The 16,234-nt window shown below is 32.0% G+C and overlaps 1 protein-coding gene across 3 annotated transcripts; it reads left to right on the top strand.

Annotated features, from left to right (window-relative positions):
* The first annotated feature begins 5,094 nt into the window (after positions 1-5,094).
* LOC104094877 (solute carrier family 40 member 2) lies at positions 5,095-9,224 on the top strand. Of its 3 annotated transcripts, none has more exons than XM_009600894.4 (8): positions 5,095-5,453; positions 6,656-6,806; positions 6,942-7,138; positions 7,232-7,711; positions 7,988-8,159; positions 8,301-8,438; positions 8,525-8,635; positions 8,899-9,224. In XM_009600894.4, exons 1-8 carry the CDS (start codon positions 5,338-5,340, stop codon positions 9,043-9,045), a joined length of 1,512 nt encoding a protein of 503 aa, XP_009599189.1. In that variant the 5' UTR covers positions 5,095-5,337; the 3' UTR covers positions 9,046-9,224. The 3 variants fall into 3 exon arrangements, with proteins under 3 accessions (XP_009599189.1, XP_009599190.1, XP_018625850.1); XM_009600895.4 differs by lacking the exon at positions 5,095-5,453 and adding an exon at positions 5,558-5,875; XM_018770334.3 differs by lacking the exon at positions 5,095-5,453 and having other exon boundaries at positions 6,676-6,806; positions 7,024-7,138.
* The last annotated feature ends 7,010 nt before the right edge of the window (positions 9,225-16,234 follow it).

Here is a 16,234-nt window from a genome sequence, read left to right as displayed (position 1 = left end):
GTAGATGATCGATGGAGAACATGCAGGAGTCGATTTTGTTCATAAAGAATCAGAGGAGAATCACATGCCATGTTAAATCAAGCAAGAGGCGTGATGATAAGGAACCGGAATCGAGGCAAGGGTCTCATCGAGAAAGGGTCCGAGGGCACGACGCCCGCCTTCGAGAATATCCGGTCCATAACCCCAGGATCGGTCCATATCCCAAAAGACTTCAGAGAACATTATCGGGAAACAAACACAATTACATAGAGCCGTGATATTCGTGACCAACCGGGTATCACGGTGTAGATCTCGACACGTACCGGCGAAAATCCGGTGATTAGTTAATTGGAAGGTTTTTTTACCTTTTATGGAATTGTACCTAGAGTAGAACTCCCCTACTATATAAAGAGGGGTCTCATTGTTCATTGTACATATGGTAACACGCATACCAAGGCAATATATTATTATTTTTCTGTTATTCAAAGTTCTTACACTTGTTGATTAGTGTTCCATTACTATAAGTCAGGGATTGAGGACGAATATCTCATTGAGGCTGACGTCGAGTCCAGAATCATCCTCTTCCCCTTGTTTTCAAGTGGTTTAGCAATTTATTACATCTTTTATCTGTTCGATCTAGCAATATTTACCGTTTGTATTGAATTAATCCACGTATCCTTAAAACCACTAACAAATTTAATTGTTATCCGTTTTTTTAGTGTAAACAGACTTAAAATTATTATGATCGAGCTCTGATAATTAAGATTTTTTTGGTAGGAAGTATTATATTTTGTCTGTCTTAGTGGATCTACTTGACACGAATCTAAATTAACCGAACTACCTTTAGAGTACGTGCATTCTACGTGTACCGCAGTAAGCACAAAATTAAAAATATTACATAAATATTCTATTAAAATTTGTATCTAAATTACGAAATAAATGTTAAAAGGGAGAAAAACTTGAGTTCATGAAAAGGATGATTAACGATCTTGTTTAACTAACTAAATACAGAAATAAACTATATTCAATAAAGTCCTCAATCATCTTGATTGATATATTAAACTTAAGATTTTATTTTAGTTTCATAACTTTATTTCTTCAATTTGATTTGTTTTATACTTCTTTTTTAGTTTCAACAAGAACACATAATTCTTACAAATTTAAGAGTTTTTCCAAAAAGGTTTTTGGAAAGCTATATATTCTTAACTTCTTCTTAGAAGACAAAAATAGGATCAACTAACTAACAGAAGACTTTTTTTTCTCATGAACAAATGCAAATTGTTCTATTTCTCTAATCAATAAAAAATACGATGGAAATTATTTACCATATATAATGAAAGAATAAATTACCATTGCCAAAGTAGAAAAACAATTGTTACATTTTGATTAATATAATCAAATCGGCTTATTTGGGACGGGAAAGGGCCATATATTTCAGTGAACTATGCGAATTAGGACAGATATACCCGTCGTTATTAGTTTGGCCAGATATGCCCAAACCGTCCAATACTTGCTCATTCATGCCCTTAGTTAAACGGAACCCACTATTTTGTCTTTCTTATATAATTAATAACCGGACCCAACCAAAATCTGCTGACCCGGCCCGTTAGGACCCGACCCACCTTATTTCAAAGATATTTTTTTATATATTATTTTTGTTTGATTGAAAAATTGTGTGATAATCATATTTATTTATTTGAGTAGTTTGATAATCGATATTTTTTTTGTTATACATCATTTCGGGAAGTAATCCTACTAAAAGTAGTAATTGATATTTATTTATTATTTTAATAATATAATATTCGAATTAGTTTGTGCTTTCTTCAATCATTTTACCATCTATTTTTATTTTTCTCACAATCTATTTGTATTTTTCACCAATACAAATACAAATAACTTCATGTTCACTATAACTTAACCTGATGGATCCGTTTTTTTTGTTTAGATAAGTGATCATTATATGATTGATTATTAGTTTATTGGATTATTTTCTGCATTACAAATTTGTTATGAAATAATTAATAAATTGTTAAAACAGTGGTGCTTCTTTTCCATTTTTATATTTATTTTTTCTGCTCCGTCATCTTTGATATTAAATCCAACCGGCGCCATAAGTCTCATTGTTGTCTGGGTCATCAATCATTAATTACAACATTTTTGCTGTCATGAATTATCAATATTAGTTGTCAAACAAGCAGCAACACGGAAAGGAAAAATTAATAATCTCTATCTCATTTTATATCAAACTGTTACTTCTTCTGTGACATTATTAATATATGAGGAGTTAAACTAAAAATAAAAATTGAGTATGATTTTCATATTTTCAATTACAAAATAATAATTTGTAGCTATGTCTCCATAGTACTTAAAATACATAAATTTTATTTTCTAATAATCTGTGAAATTGATGTCCGTATTGAGTCCAGTTGGGTCCTAACGGACCGGGTCAGCAGATTTTGGTTGGGTCAGGTTATTAATTATTTAAGAAAGATAAAATAGTGGATTCCGTTTAACTAAGGATATGAATGAGCAAGTATTGAACGATTTAGACATATCTGGGCCAAACTAATAACGACGTGCATTCCATACTAATTCGCATAATACATATATGACTATTTTCCGTATGTGGGATTGAGGTGTAATAGTCACGTGCTTGTATTCTTTCTTCTTATTGAAGCAAGAGTCTATAATTATAATGGAATCACTTGCAATTATGAATTGTGAAAGTACTATGTTATATTATCTTAGGAGAAGTAAAAAAATAAAATTCATGTTAAAATAAGAATTAGTACAATTTATTCTTTCATCAATTCTCATGGATGCAATGTTTTAGTTTTCTTGTGTGTTTATAATCAATCAGAGCCGGCTCTTTAGGCCCCATTATTACGTGTTAATCTTTTGGAAAAAAAGAGAGTATAAATCTTTCTTTTGCTATTCTCACAGGAAAACTTGCACTTTATACTCTCTTTTTTTCCTCCTACTAAACTATTTAGTCTCAAAAACACATTGAATAAATCAAATTGCACCTCTTTTTTATTCTTTCTCGGGTTCGTCAACGAGCAAATCAAAGCAGTAAAATTTATTGTAATATTAGTTTATCAAATTCCAGAATTAGATTCTATTGTTTTAACATGCTATTCTCTTTTCTTTCATTTTTTAAATTTGAGATTTGTTATTTATTTTATTTTTACATCATAAGTCTATATTATTTTTTGTCTTATTTATTAGAATTTAAATATGTCAATTAGAAAATATGAAACAAGTTAATTACTCAAAACTCAAAATAAGGAAAACAGTTGAAACTTTAATACAATCTCATAATGGAGCTCTTGATAAAATTTTAAGGCACAATACTAAAATAATTAAAAATATTAGAGAGTGCTCTTCAGAAGATGAACGAGTCACTAATCTACATTGATTGTAAGTGCATTTGGAATGAATGAGAAAACAACTAACAACACTGCATCTAAAATGTTAGAAAAATATACTATGAAACTTTTTTAATATATATAAAAAGTTTAGAGCCTCTTATTGATATTCGGCTTTAGGCCACAAATCAAGTTGAGCCGTCCGTGTAATCAATTCTTTTTTAAATTGGACTTTTTAAAAATATTTTTGGTTTGCTTAACAAATAATTTAATTGTTTATAATTTCTAAAACAATTTTATGATTAAGTTTTTACAAAAACATTTGCTTGTTTATTTTTCTAAAAGAATTTTTATGTATTTTGTAGTTTTGTTGCATTAATCTTTTCTTCCGATCAAGTCGTTCACTTTATTGCGGTTCAAACTTCGGAAAATAATGGTTTCACATAAAATGAATACCAAGTCAAAGATGTCTTTTGGAAGTATTCTCTCCTTTCAGTTTTTTTTTTCCTAATGAATCTTCATCATTTTTATGTATAAAATTTGGACTAGAGTCCAAGGACAGACATGCAATATGGGGACGATATACATCTCATGTTTTCTCTGTCAGTATATATGTTTTTCAAATCGCTCCAAATTAAAGAAAAAAGGTTTTAAAAAATGTCAGTATGTATACGTTTTTCTAATCCTTTGCCGTTGAAAGCCTCATGAAACTGAGATCTGTCTCTGTAAGAAGACAAATGCCAAATCTGACTGCTAAATGGACAACGATTCTCTTTTTCTTTTTCACTTTTGGATGATAAACTTACTTTTCCCCTGACATTTCATTTGAATTGCCGTACTTGTTTGGCATTTTTATGCGTTAACCTGTGCTTAAAAATCGATAAACGCATTGTAAACTCTTTAATTTTATAAATTTTAATTTGTAAAATAAAATTAGACTTTTTGCTTACTGATACTTTCTTGAGTAAAATAAATATTTTTAGATTATCGGGCAAACATCATTTTTAGCCCGCGATCGAAATTATTTTTATCCGATAGTCATAAAAGTGTAAAAATTATATATATATTTGACTATTATTTTAAGAGTGACTATGCGGTATGATTTTCCTTAAGATATACTACTACTACATAAACATATATAACTCATATTTTATTCAAAAAAAGTACTCCCTTAATTTACTTGTACTTTTTTTCCCACCTTAATTTACTTATACTTGCAATCTACGAACGAATATCTTGTGGCGTTTTCATGCTTCAAAACTCAATTTTATACTGTTACCTTCTTTCCTCTAGCTCCACTACTAGCCAAACTCCCCACCATTTCATGGATTATATGATTGTTACCATTATAATGAGTAAAACTTGATTACTTGAATGTAACAAAAGGTACTTTTATCACTTATCTGTTATTGAAATAAATTTCGTGATTATAAGTGAAATTATTATAAAAAAATTTTACTATCAGGTCTAAGAGGGAAGTACATGTACTATCACGTCCGTCAGCTAAGTGAAATTAATAACTTGAAAAACAAACCAAATTAAGTATATACTACAAAGTGTTAAAATGTACTGTCGAAAATTTAACAATATAATTTTAAAAAAATCAACATATAATTTTTTTTAGTAAGTTAAATCCAATAAAAATTTACACGAAAGAAATGACACACGTCAATTCAGTGCACGTGCCGAATGGCATTTTCCGCAACTACTTCTCTAGACTCGTAATAAGTCGTAAGTCAGAACTCAACTGCATTGCCTGGTTATGGGTTTTGCACCTCTAAAACATTAGTTAGTACTGTATTTAATTATAATTCATGAAATGGTGAAGGGTCAGAAATCGTTTTATGTCTTAATTCAGAGTTTATCAAATCTAAATTCCTGCATATGATTCACAGCTAATCATAACCCTCAACTTCTATTTTTATATTGGTGAAATCCAAAATTATCTGGTTTGAAAACTACAAAGAATTCAGCTTCAGACAAAAAAGATATGAGCATGTTGAATGAGCCATTGATTTTCCAAGACAATCAGACCCCTACTCCATTTCCAACAGCTCTTCTCAATTATCTATATGTTGGCCATTTCCTATCTAGATGGAGTGCCAGGTTACAATTATGCACTCTATTTTCTGGCTTTTCTAGTTTAATTTTGAGATTTGGATTTGAGAATTGCTCTTTGGTCAAATTTTTCATTGTTGTGCAATTTGGTTCTGATGTTCTTTGCTTCCTTTCTTTGTTTTTTTTGGTAGTTTTGTTCTCGTATTTTCGTATTGTTATATTTCTATTAATATCTAGCGATGCTGTGTTTCGATTTTACTATTATCTTGCTGTTATTACTGCTTTTTTTAGTTTTTCACTACTGCATATCTTTTCTCTATACTGTTATGATTATGCATGCTTGCTTTGAGCCGAGGGTCAATCGGAAACGGCATCAACCTCTCTACCTGCATAAGGTAGGCGGCGGCGGAGCTAGAATTTTGATTAAGGGGTGTCAAAATATATAAAAGTAAACATACCAGGAAATTAAGGTGAGTTAATACATAGTATATATATATAATTTATTTTTTTACCTACCTACACAGTGTATTTTTTCCGAGAAGGGGTATCATTTGACACCCCTCCCTATAAGGTGGACACCCCTTCCTATAAGGTGGCTCCGCCACTGAAGGTAGGGGTAAGGCTACGTACTCTCTGCCCTTCCCAGACTCCACTTATGGGATTATACCGAGTATGTTATTGTTTTTTTTATATTTAAATTTTCAGTTTCTTATGAATTATGAAGTTCTACATTCTATACAAAAGGTTGAATTTTTATGTGATGTCACTAGAATTGAACTGATTTCTGATTTCCTACACCAGACACCCAACAAATTGGAGCCTCTCTACAGGAAACTTTCACAATGTGTTCTTACAATTGAGAAATGAGGTGCACTTATCCCAATGTTTGAGTAGTTTGCACCTAAATCTTCAGCCCTGTCACCTTTTCGTGTAAAAAAAATCAACGGAACTAATATTTAATTCTTGGTTGAATCATAATTCCTTTTCTGGATGGACGCGATGGAAATTAACTTTTAGTTTGGCAGTGCAGCGCGTATAAGACATTTTAGCAATTACAAAATTGATGTGCAATTTAGTCTACATCAGTGACTTTCTTGGTATTCAGATTCGGGAGCTACGGAGTACCACTGTAGAATTTATAATAATATAGCATAAGATTCATGTCATGAAAGGCATAATGATTTTACAATCATTGTTGTTAAATTCAGTTATAGGAACATAGTATTTTCTGAATATTTTTCTAATTGCAGGATGTGGGAATTCTCTGTTGGTTTGTACATGATCAACGTCTGGCCAGATTCTTTGCTCCTAACGGCTGCTTATGGTGTGGTGGAGTCTGCTTCTACGGCATTGTTTGGTCCCGTCATTGGACAGTGGGTGGATAGGTTGACATATGTTAAGGTTTGATCCTCATTCTTTCTTAACAGGCCCCTGAACTTGATTGATTAAGATCTATTCTAAAATAGACAACATTTCAAGATCGATTGCATAATATTTACTTCTGATTAGCTATAGAATCCTCACACTCTATTGCAGGTTCTCCAACTTTGGTTGTTAAGCCAAAATCTCTCGTTTATTGTTGCTGGAGGTGCCGTAATCGCTCTTTTAATCCGTGCAGACTTGATATCTGCCAATTTTATGGCATTTATCTCACTTGTCAGTTTAATTAATATCTCTGGAGCTATTGGTGTACTTTCTACTCTTGCCGGAACCATCTTGATCGAAAGAGAATGGTGAGCTATTTGAATGTTTCGACTGACCTCTTTTTCTTAAAATTTTCATTCATAACTTATTTGGTGGCATTTACAAATGTACTTTATTGGCAGGGTAGTCGTAATATCAGAAGGCCACCCTCCTGGGCAGCTAACGAAGATGAATTCAGTCATAAGACGAATAGATTTGATTTGCAAGCTATTCGCCCCGGTCATTACTGGTTTTATTATCAGTTTTGTTTCTCTAACTGCATCAGCCATGACTCTAGCACTTTGGAACGTTATATCAGTGTGCTTAGAATACTGGCTTCTTACATCTGTATACAATGGTATTCCAGCTCTAAGTGAGAGCAGCCTGAGGAGGGCATCAAGATCTACGCCAACACATTTGGATTTAAGCCCCTCTATTTCTCATGAACAGAAAAACTTGCTTCATTCAGATGGAGTTGGCTTGGAACAATCTGAAAATTGTTGGAGGAAAATAGTCGGGTCAATCTCAAGATTACCTTGCGTTAGCGCATGGAAAGTGTACTTGCAGCAAGATGTAGTCCTCCCAGGGCTGGCCCTTGCCTTACTCTTTTTCACCGTACTCAGGTAAAGCTTAGTGATGTTACCGTTGTAGTTATGGTTATTTTGGAAACCTTTTTCTTTTCCTTTTTGTTCATGCAATTGAATTTTAAATCATTCGCAATAGATCGTCCTTGAAATTAGAAACTGTATCAGCATTCTGGTTGGATGATGCGGTGTTTTGCGTTTTTGCCTGAGACAGGTTTTAAAGCTACACAGAAGAACTTTAACTTTCTTGTAAAATGTCTTAAAGCTATTACACTCGGGGCATATTTATATGTTTTTGTCTAATTTGTGCCACAGCTTCGGAACATTAATGACTGCTATGCTGGAATGGGAGGGAATTCCTGCATATGTCATTGGAATTGCACGTGGAGTAAGCGCAACAATAGGGATAGCTGCAACATTCCTCTACCCCATCTTAGAATCACATATTTCAACACTTCGAAGCGGTCTTTGGTCAATATGGTCCCAGGTATCAACTGCAGTAGTAAATAATGAAGAAGCCAAAAGCTGTATGAATATATGATATGATAAAAATTTCCCAGCAGAAATACAGAGTAATCGTTGAATCTTGTTGATTTTTAAAGTTGGTTATAGTCTATTGCTTGTGCAGTGGACTTGCCTGTTGGTATGTGCAGCCTCGATATGGGTCCATAAGAAATTTCTATCGGTATTTATGCTTATGGCTGGCGTGGCTGCATCGCGCTTGGGTTTGTGGATGTTTGACTTATCGGTCATTCAGCAAATGCAGGTATGGATAGTTGAATATTCGTCATCTTGTTCATTCTTCTTGATTGCGGATTACATAATCTTATCTTCGTTTCTGGACTTGGACAGGATCATGTAGGTGAAAGTGATCGCTGTGTGGTAGGCGGAGTTCAAAACTCACTACAGTCTGTTCTGGAATTGATGACTTATCTGTCGGGCATAATTATATCCAATCCCCAGGTATTGATCATTGCATTGTACTGAAGCCTTTGTATTATCATACTAATGTATGTCTATTTCGTTGTTAACTCTATAACCCTGACCACTCTGCATAAGTATCACATATACTTGATTCATAACAGCTGTTGATTATACTTTTTTATCCAACCAATAGGAAAAAACCAGTAGTACTACAATTTTTTTCCAGTGTTAAATATTCATTCCTGTGATTGCATACTTGAATTGTGTTTTAACTTGTTTCTTCTGCTGCATTTCTTTTTCAGGATTTTTGGAAGTTAATCATGTTATCTTTCCTCTTGGTGACGCTGGCTGCAACTTTGTACAGTATACATGTATATCGGGTTAGGAAGCACCTCTTTCACTTTGACAAGTTCTATTTTCTCGTCCGTTGTTTAGTAAGATCATCTTAGACTCTGCACTGATAAATATGGTAAACATATTGTATTACTACTTTCTATTTAGCAGTAGCATTTAGGCAGCTTGTGGTCAAACAATTACGCCAAGAGACGTGCTCCTCCCCTGTTCAAGTTTTTTTTACATGCAATTTTCTGAATTACTTTTTGGTAGAAAGCTCCATTGTTTTCAGCAAGGTTGACTCAAAGACTGACTAATCTGTTTTTTCTTACATTTTTATTTCTTCTTTGTTTGTAATGAGAAGAAATAAAAGTAAGTAATGAGAGCATATACAGATATTCAAAGTCATCACTCAAATTACAAGTTTTGTGTACACTACCTAGTGAATATATTAAATCCTAATGTGCCATTGGGGTCGTGTAGCAGGAAACAATATGAGTGATTATTTGGAAGGCCATATACAGCCTCTAAATGAGTTATGTGGTCATTTTTACAACAGGGATGAATAAAATTCGTAGTCACTTTTAAGCATATTGTTTAAAATATATTCACATTTTACAATCTATTTAAAGATTACTACATTCACTCAAACTTCAGGACACGGCATCCTGAAGTTTAAACCTCAAGGTTCAAACTTCAGGACATTGTGTCCTAAAGTTCGAATATTGTGTCTAGAAATTAGAATTTTATGTCCTGAATTTTAAATTAGCAGTTTTAAATTAATAGTTCAAAAAATTGGGACACTAAGTCCTGAATTCCAAATTAGCAGCTCAGGATACTTAGTCCTGAAGTTTGGGGGAATTGACTAATCTTTAAGTACAATGTAAATAGTGAATATATTTTAAATAGCAGGTTTAAAAGTGGCTACTAGTGCACTTGCGCCTGTAAAAATCAACTAGTAGAAATGACACTAGTTAGCTACTCTAAATGCCTGTTATTTAGGAATTAACCATTAACCAATATGTCTTGAATTTCAGTTTTTCAGTTCAATTTTTCAGGATACAGATGTCCTGAAACTAAAATTTTTAGTTCAAATTTTCAGGAAAAAATAAGTATTGGCTAATTCCTAAATAATAGCCCTAAAATCTGAATGAAAACACGCTTAAAAATTCGGAAAAATTCCAACATAATAGGCTGGAGTTTAAATGTTTTACATATGAGATTCCCGCATAATGTGCTAGAGTTCCACCATAATATAATGGAAGTTTATATGCTGGAGCTCAATAATCCAGCATATTATGCTAGAACTTTTTGTGTGTTAGAACTCCATAATCCAGCATATTATGTTGAAATTTTTCGTATTTCAGCAAAATAATGACTATTTTTTAATAATATTGCAAATGCTGAATATTTTTTAATTACCAGTTCGAAAATTGGTTAGCTCGTGTTATTTTCACATGATTAATCGGTAAGAAGAAGAGAACCTGTCCGGACCTCTTATCTTAGTGGGCCAGATTGACCTTAATTGAAGGAAGTCGAGCCACTTAGGGATCCGTTTGGAATTGTTAAATGGTCAGTGTTGAAGTCATCTTTCCGAGTCAAACAGAAACCTAGCTAGAATCAGGTGGAGTCCTCAGGTTAAAACTGGTGAAGGGAATGCTTGGCCTTGAATAATCTCGACAGTGCTCTTCTACCTTTTAAATTCTAAAGATGGACAAAACTGCAAATGTCACTTTGGATTTTAGTAAAGACAGCATATCCAAATGTACTCGTCAGGGTACTATAATTTTGTCCATACAGATACTGTAGTGGTCCTTTCTTAATTTCATTCTCCTTTTTAAGTCTGTATTCAATACATATCGAACCCTGGAATAATGATAAAGTTGTCTTCATATAACATATAGGTCATGGGTTCGAACTGTGAAATCAGTCACTAATTTTTGTATTAGGGTAGGCTCCTACATCACGCACAGTGGTGTACGCAGGATTTTATATAAGCAGTGTCACAATTGGAAGAAATATGCAAATGAATTAAATCACTATAACAAGAAGCTATACTATAACACAATTTTCCAAATGAATTAGGATGCGGCCCTTCCCCGGACCTTGCGTGAATGTGAAATAGTTCGTGCACCGAGCTGCTCTTTTTTATATTCGGTATAAGTTCACGAGAGATTTGATTTTTTAAATTGTTGGTTTATTCTTAAGTCTACCTTTTTTGCAGAAAAGATGAGTTACTACACTTTTTGCCACAATTATTGGTGTTTGTTCGGTCAATATATACAGACATGCAGAGTTTAGAAAAAGATGACACCCCCAGTTCCTAACTGCCCCAAGCAAAAGCTTTTGCTTATAAAACATATCCCTTGATTTTGGGATTAAGAATAGTTCAGGATTCTTATATAATATCTTAAGGTAACAACTAATGAACAGGATCGCAGAAGCTATCTGATACAGGTCTTCCTTTTACTTGTTTCATTTTTTAATGTATTTCGCTTTTTAACAAACTTCTATCAGGAAAATTTCAGAGCCCTCCCCAGCTGAACTCCCTTATGATTTAAAATATTAAACCTACCTACCTACCTTACTTGAAATTATTTGTAACGAAACTTAAATGACAAATTTTTATAATATTCCAAAAGTGTCCTTTTATGTGGTATTGATTACATTGTCCTATTTGGGCATTGTCCTGTGCCCGATGTACCCTTATGGCTATGGGTTCATCTGAAGTTATAATTGTCTACGCAAAGTATAGATATATATATATACAAAAATTTATTAAAGTCTCAATAAATATTAGACCTGGACTCGTAATTTTAACAGTATAATGAGTTCAATGCTGAAAATTTAAAATGTTAAACCCATTAAATTTAAATTCTGAATCCGCTTTTATTCGTGCTTGTGATTTTGACAGTGCGAGTCTGTAATTTCCCTCTTTGATTATTTCTAGGACCCGGGAGAAGAATTAGTGAAAATAGCAAGGGCTAACCAGTTTTCGGATTGATCATCGAAAAATAGTCAGTGTTTGCAAAGTCATTGAAAAATAGTTATTGTTTTTGCTGAAACACGGAAAGTCACAGGCTATGTATAAACTTCCAGCATATTATGTTGGAACTCCAAACACACGGAAAATTCCAGCATAATATGCTGGATTATGGAGCTACTGCACATAAACTTCTCGCATATTATGTGTTGGAACTCCAGCACATTAGGCTGGAAGCTCATATGTAAAAAATTCGAACTCCAGCACATTATGGTGGAAGCTTATATGTAAAAAAAATTGAACTCCGGCATATTTTGCTGGAATATTTCCGAATTTTTAAGCGTGTTTTTATTCAGATTTTATCTTTAAATGAAAAAATAATTAAATTATAATTACTTTTGAAATTGTGGCTATTTTTCAATTACCAGTTATAAATCTGACTATTTTTTATTTTTTTTACCCGAAGAATTAGGACGGGAAACAATAATCTCGGTTGTATGAAATGCGTTTAATTGTACGGAATCATCATTTTCTTCAATCACTTTATTCTATTGGCCCATTCCTCTCAATTAACACGTGTTTGCTGCTCCATAATACTGTAATACTCTTTCAAATGACTAAAGCTGCCTCCAGCCTTGACTCTGGATCCTTCTCAAAAAATTATTTTAATAAACTGTTTCAAATTTTCCTATGAATATGAATGTGCATAAGATGACAACATCTTAGATGGTCAACGTAACATATAGAGAGCTCATTGATAATGCATTACCCCATTTTTTAAAAAAAACATTACGTACTTTCTTCCATTCATTTTATATAACGGTCAAAATATGAATTTTAAAATATTAACTTAACTTACGTATTTCACTTGCGATAATGAAAAATATTAAAAAACCAAAGGTAAAGTTCCCTGTGGAATTTCACTGGGTTTATTATTGTTGTAACTGTAAAGTCCGTAGAATATTACATAAATTAGTATACGTTTGCTCCAAATATTTTTAGTTGCTATTAGCGAAGTAATATTAAAAAAAATATATTAAGTATAACATAACATAAAAAATTAATACTAAAGAAACTTAGATGTTATAATAAAATATTATTATATAAAATAATTATTATATAGGAATTTAACTGTAATACAAATTGAAATGGTCGGAGTGTTTGAGCATAGTGAAGGGACAATTAGCTGGGGGAGAAAATCATATACTAGTAGACAAAAAGTCAGATATATTGTCATTTGTCCTTCTATTACAAATGCTTAATTTGTTAACACGTTCAAAAAATAAGGGTGATTTTGGGAAGGGGCGGCCCGATGGTAAGACAATTCAAACAACCGCTTGAGGCCCAAAATTTTTTAATATTAAATAACTGCATATAATAATTTTTTTTTAAGAATATCTAATATATAAAAAATATATATACTTTTCATGAAAAAGAAAATAAGAGATAACTTGGTAATATGAATAGTTACTTTTGGGATTCAGCCCTAAAGTTTAGGCGTGAATATATTTCTTGACTCCTTTATACACTATCATCATTATCACGAGGCCCATATTATTTTGATTTCTTTGTCTTTCTTTACAAGTTCACTATCTCATAAAACATTCCGTCAAGTAAGATAGCAAAAGGCAATTGCAACCCTTTTTTGTCGAGCTTTCCCGACATTGCACCAAAAATATTGAAGCAACAAAAGTAATATCAAGTTATCTATAACTTTTTGTTAAACCAGGTTCAATTGTTTCGTACTTTTCTTATTACTTTGCATCTAGAATTTGTTATTTTTTGATATCTTTTGTTTGTAAGTATATGTATCATCTTTTTATTTATTTATTATGAATTTTAATATGTCAATAAGAAAATACGAATCCGCGTATTAAAAATGCCAAAAAATGGAAGAATTGGAACTTTAATACAATCCCAAAAAGTAGCGCTTGATAAATTTTTAGCGAACAATAAAAATTTTAAATAAAAAATTAAAAAAAAAATTGTGATAGATGAACAAATCACTAATATAGTTGAGTTAGACAGACAATGAAATCCAAGAAGAAGAAGAAGAAATTGGTGAGTCACAGATTTTTTAGAGAATCAGAAAATCCTAAAAGAATTGAATAATAATCCTAGAAAGTGGAAACATATATAATTCTAGTCAAGAAATCGATTATAAATAAATTATTAATAATTTTACATCTCAAAAAACTAGAAAAATAAACTTTAAATAAAATTTTACTAAATAAATTTTTTAATACCGAAAAACTTAAAGCCCCTCATTGAAGTTTGGCTTTAGGCCCCAAACACCGTTGGATCGCCCCTGATTTTGGGAGGGGACACATGATAACTAAGAATTATGTTGTCACGAAGTTTGGTTAGGAGTTAGGACCTGGTTAGGAGTTAGGACCTGCATGAGATAGAACCTCTATGTATTTCTAATAGATTTTACTTGGTGCATATTTAAATGAGAAAACTACCCTCTGTGGCCTTTCAAAATTTTAATAGCCTATATTTTTTTTCAGTTATACGAAATAACCTTTTGGCTCAAACATATTATATCTAAAAGTTCAAAATGTGTATTTTGTATATTTTATGTATAGTGACAGTCTATTTTATATATTTTTTGTATAATGACAGTCTATTTTGTATATATTTTGTATAGTGACAGTCTATGTAATATATTTTTTGTATAGTGAAAGTCTATTGTATATAAATTGTACAGTAACAGTCTATTTTGTATATTTTTTGTATAGTGATAGTCTTTCTTGTATATATTTTGTATTGTGACATCTATTTTGTATACTTTTTGTATATATTTTGTATAGTGACATCTATTTTGTATAGTTTTTGTATAATGACAATCTATTTAGTATATAAATTGTATAGTGACAGTCTATTTTGTATATTGTTTTGTATAGTGGCAGTCTATTCGTATATTTTTGTATATAGTGACAATCTTTTTTGTATATTGAATGACTACACATTTGTAAAACCAGTCATTACATAATTGATGTGATGCATCTTACAGTGATTTTTAATTATTATTCCATTATATTATTAAAACATGTCCAGATGGTGCTTCTTTGAATTTCTTCTGTTTATATCATGTGGCGGCTATGAAGGTAATTAACGACATGTTTTGATTGACAAAGGAAAAAACCTTATGCTTATTTTGTTTAACATCTCTCAGCAAACAAAAGTAGCAAGAAGCGGCACCATTTGTAAATTGGATCTTGAGTGGGTAAAAGAAAGATTTAGCTTTGTGTTTATCAACATATATGGCAAAATCGATTTCTACATCTTAGTTGCAAACCAAGTTAATAATTCATGTAGGTTCTGTATTTGGTGTTGAAATCGGGAATGTTAACACTATCTTAGTTAATTTCTGCCACTAACTTATTAGTTAAGTACTCAACATCGTTCTCGATTTTGGAAATTGCTAGACTTCCAGATATAAGCGATGAATGGTAAAGATGCCGACCTTTAAATTTTTGGTTAGCTATTATAATTAGTTTTTGGTTTCAAATTGCATAATAGATTTTTGGGCTAGAGTTTGTCAAAAGTTTCAGCCGAACGGCTAAAAGCAAAATTGTCTCTATTTAAATTAGTCGGGAGCGAAGATCGAACATCCGGTGGAACCAAAAAAGATGGCCTTTTTTATTTTTTATTTATTTCTTCCCTCCAAGAGCTTCCCACCTTACTCTTGAGGTGAGTAGAACTCACAGCATATTAGTTGGAAGTGCAGGGTGCTCACCACTTGAGTAACTCACTCCATTCAGGATAAGGTAGGTACGTACTACTTTGACCTCCTCCATACTACTTTGAGCCTTTCCTATTCAGGATAAGGTAGGTATGTACTACTCCCTCCGTCTAATATTATGTGTCGTGTTTCTTTTTTACATGCTATTTAAAAAATATTAATTAGGAAAGGGGTTAGACTATTCCACCCTTATTTATATCTTAAGATATAATCTCTCTTCATTGAATATTTATTCTATTTATGTGTTATCTTTATCTTCAAAAACAATTATTACTAAGGGTAAAAAAAGAAAAAAATAATTAATTTTGTCTTGAACTTCTAAAATGACAAATAATTTGAGACAATTATTTTTAGTAATTATGACTATTAATATGAGACAGAGGGAGTAGTTGAAAGGCAACCATTAGTACGGCCCTTACCCAAATAATATTTTCTTAATTCTATTAACCAGTCATGTTTTTAAGTACTATATTTTTGTGCTAATACGTAATAAGTTTGATTTTTAAGTAATAACGTCAGTGGCAAATACTTATCATATATATATTCGTGCCCAAGTTGTAGTAAAAATTACATG

The sequence above is a fragment of the Nicotiana tomentosiformis genome, chromosome 10 (genome assembly GCF_000390325.3).
Source record: "Nicotiana tomentosiformis chromosome 10, ASM39032v3, whole genome shotgun sequence".
In the NCBI taxonomy this organism is placed as follows: Eukaryota; Viridiplantae; Streptophyta; class Magnoliopsida; order Solanales; family Solanaceae; genus Nicotiana; species Nicotiana tomentosiformis.
This window is presented reverse-complemented; position numbering and strand designations above follow the sequence as displayed.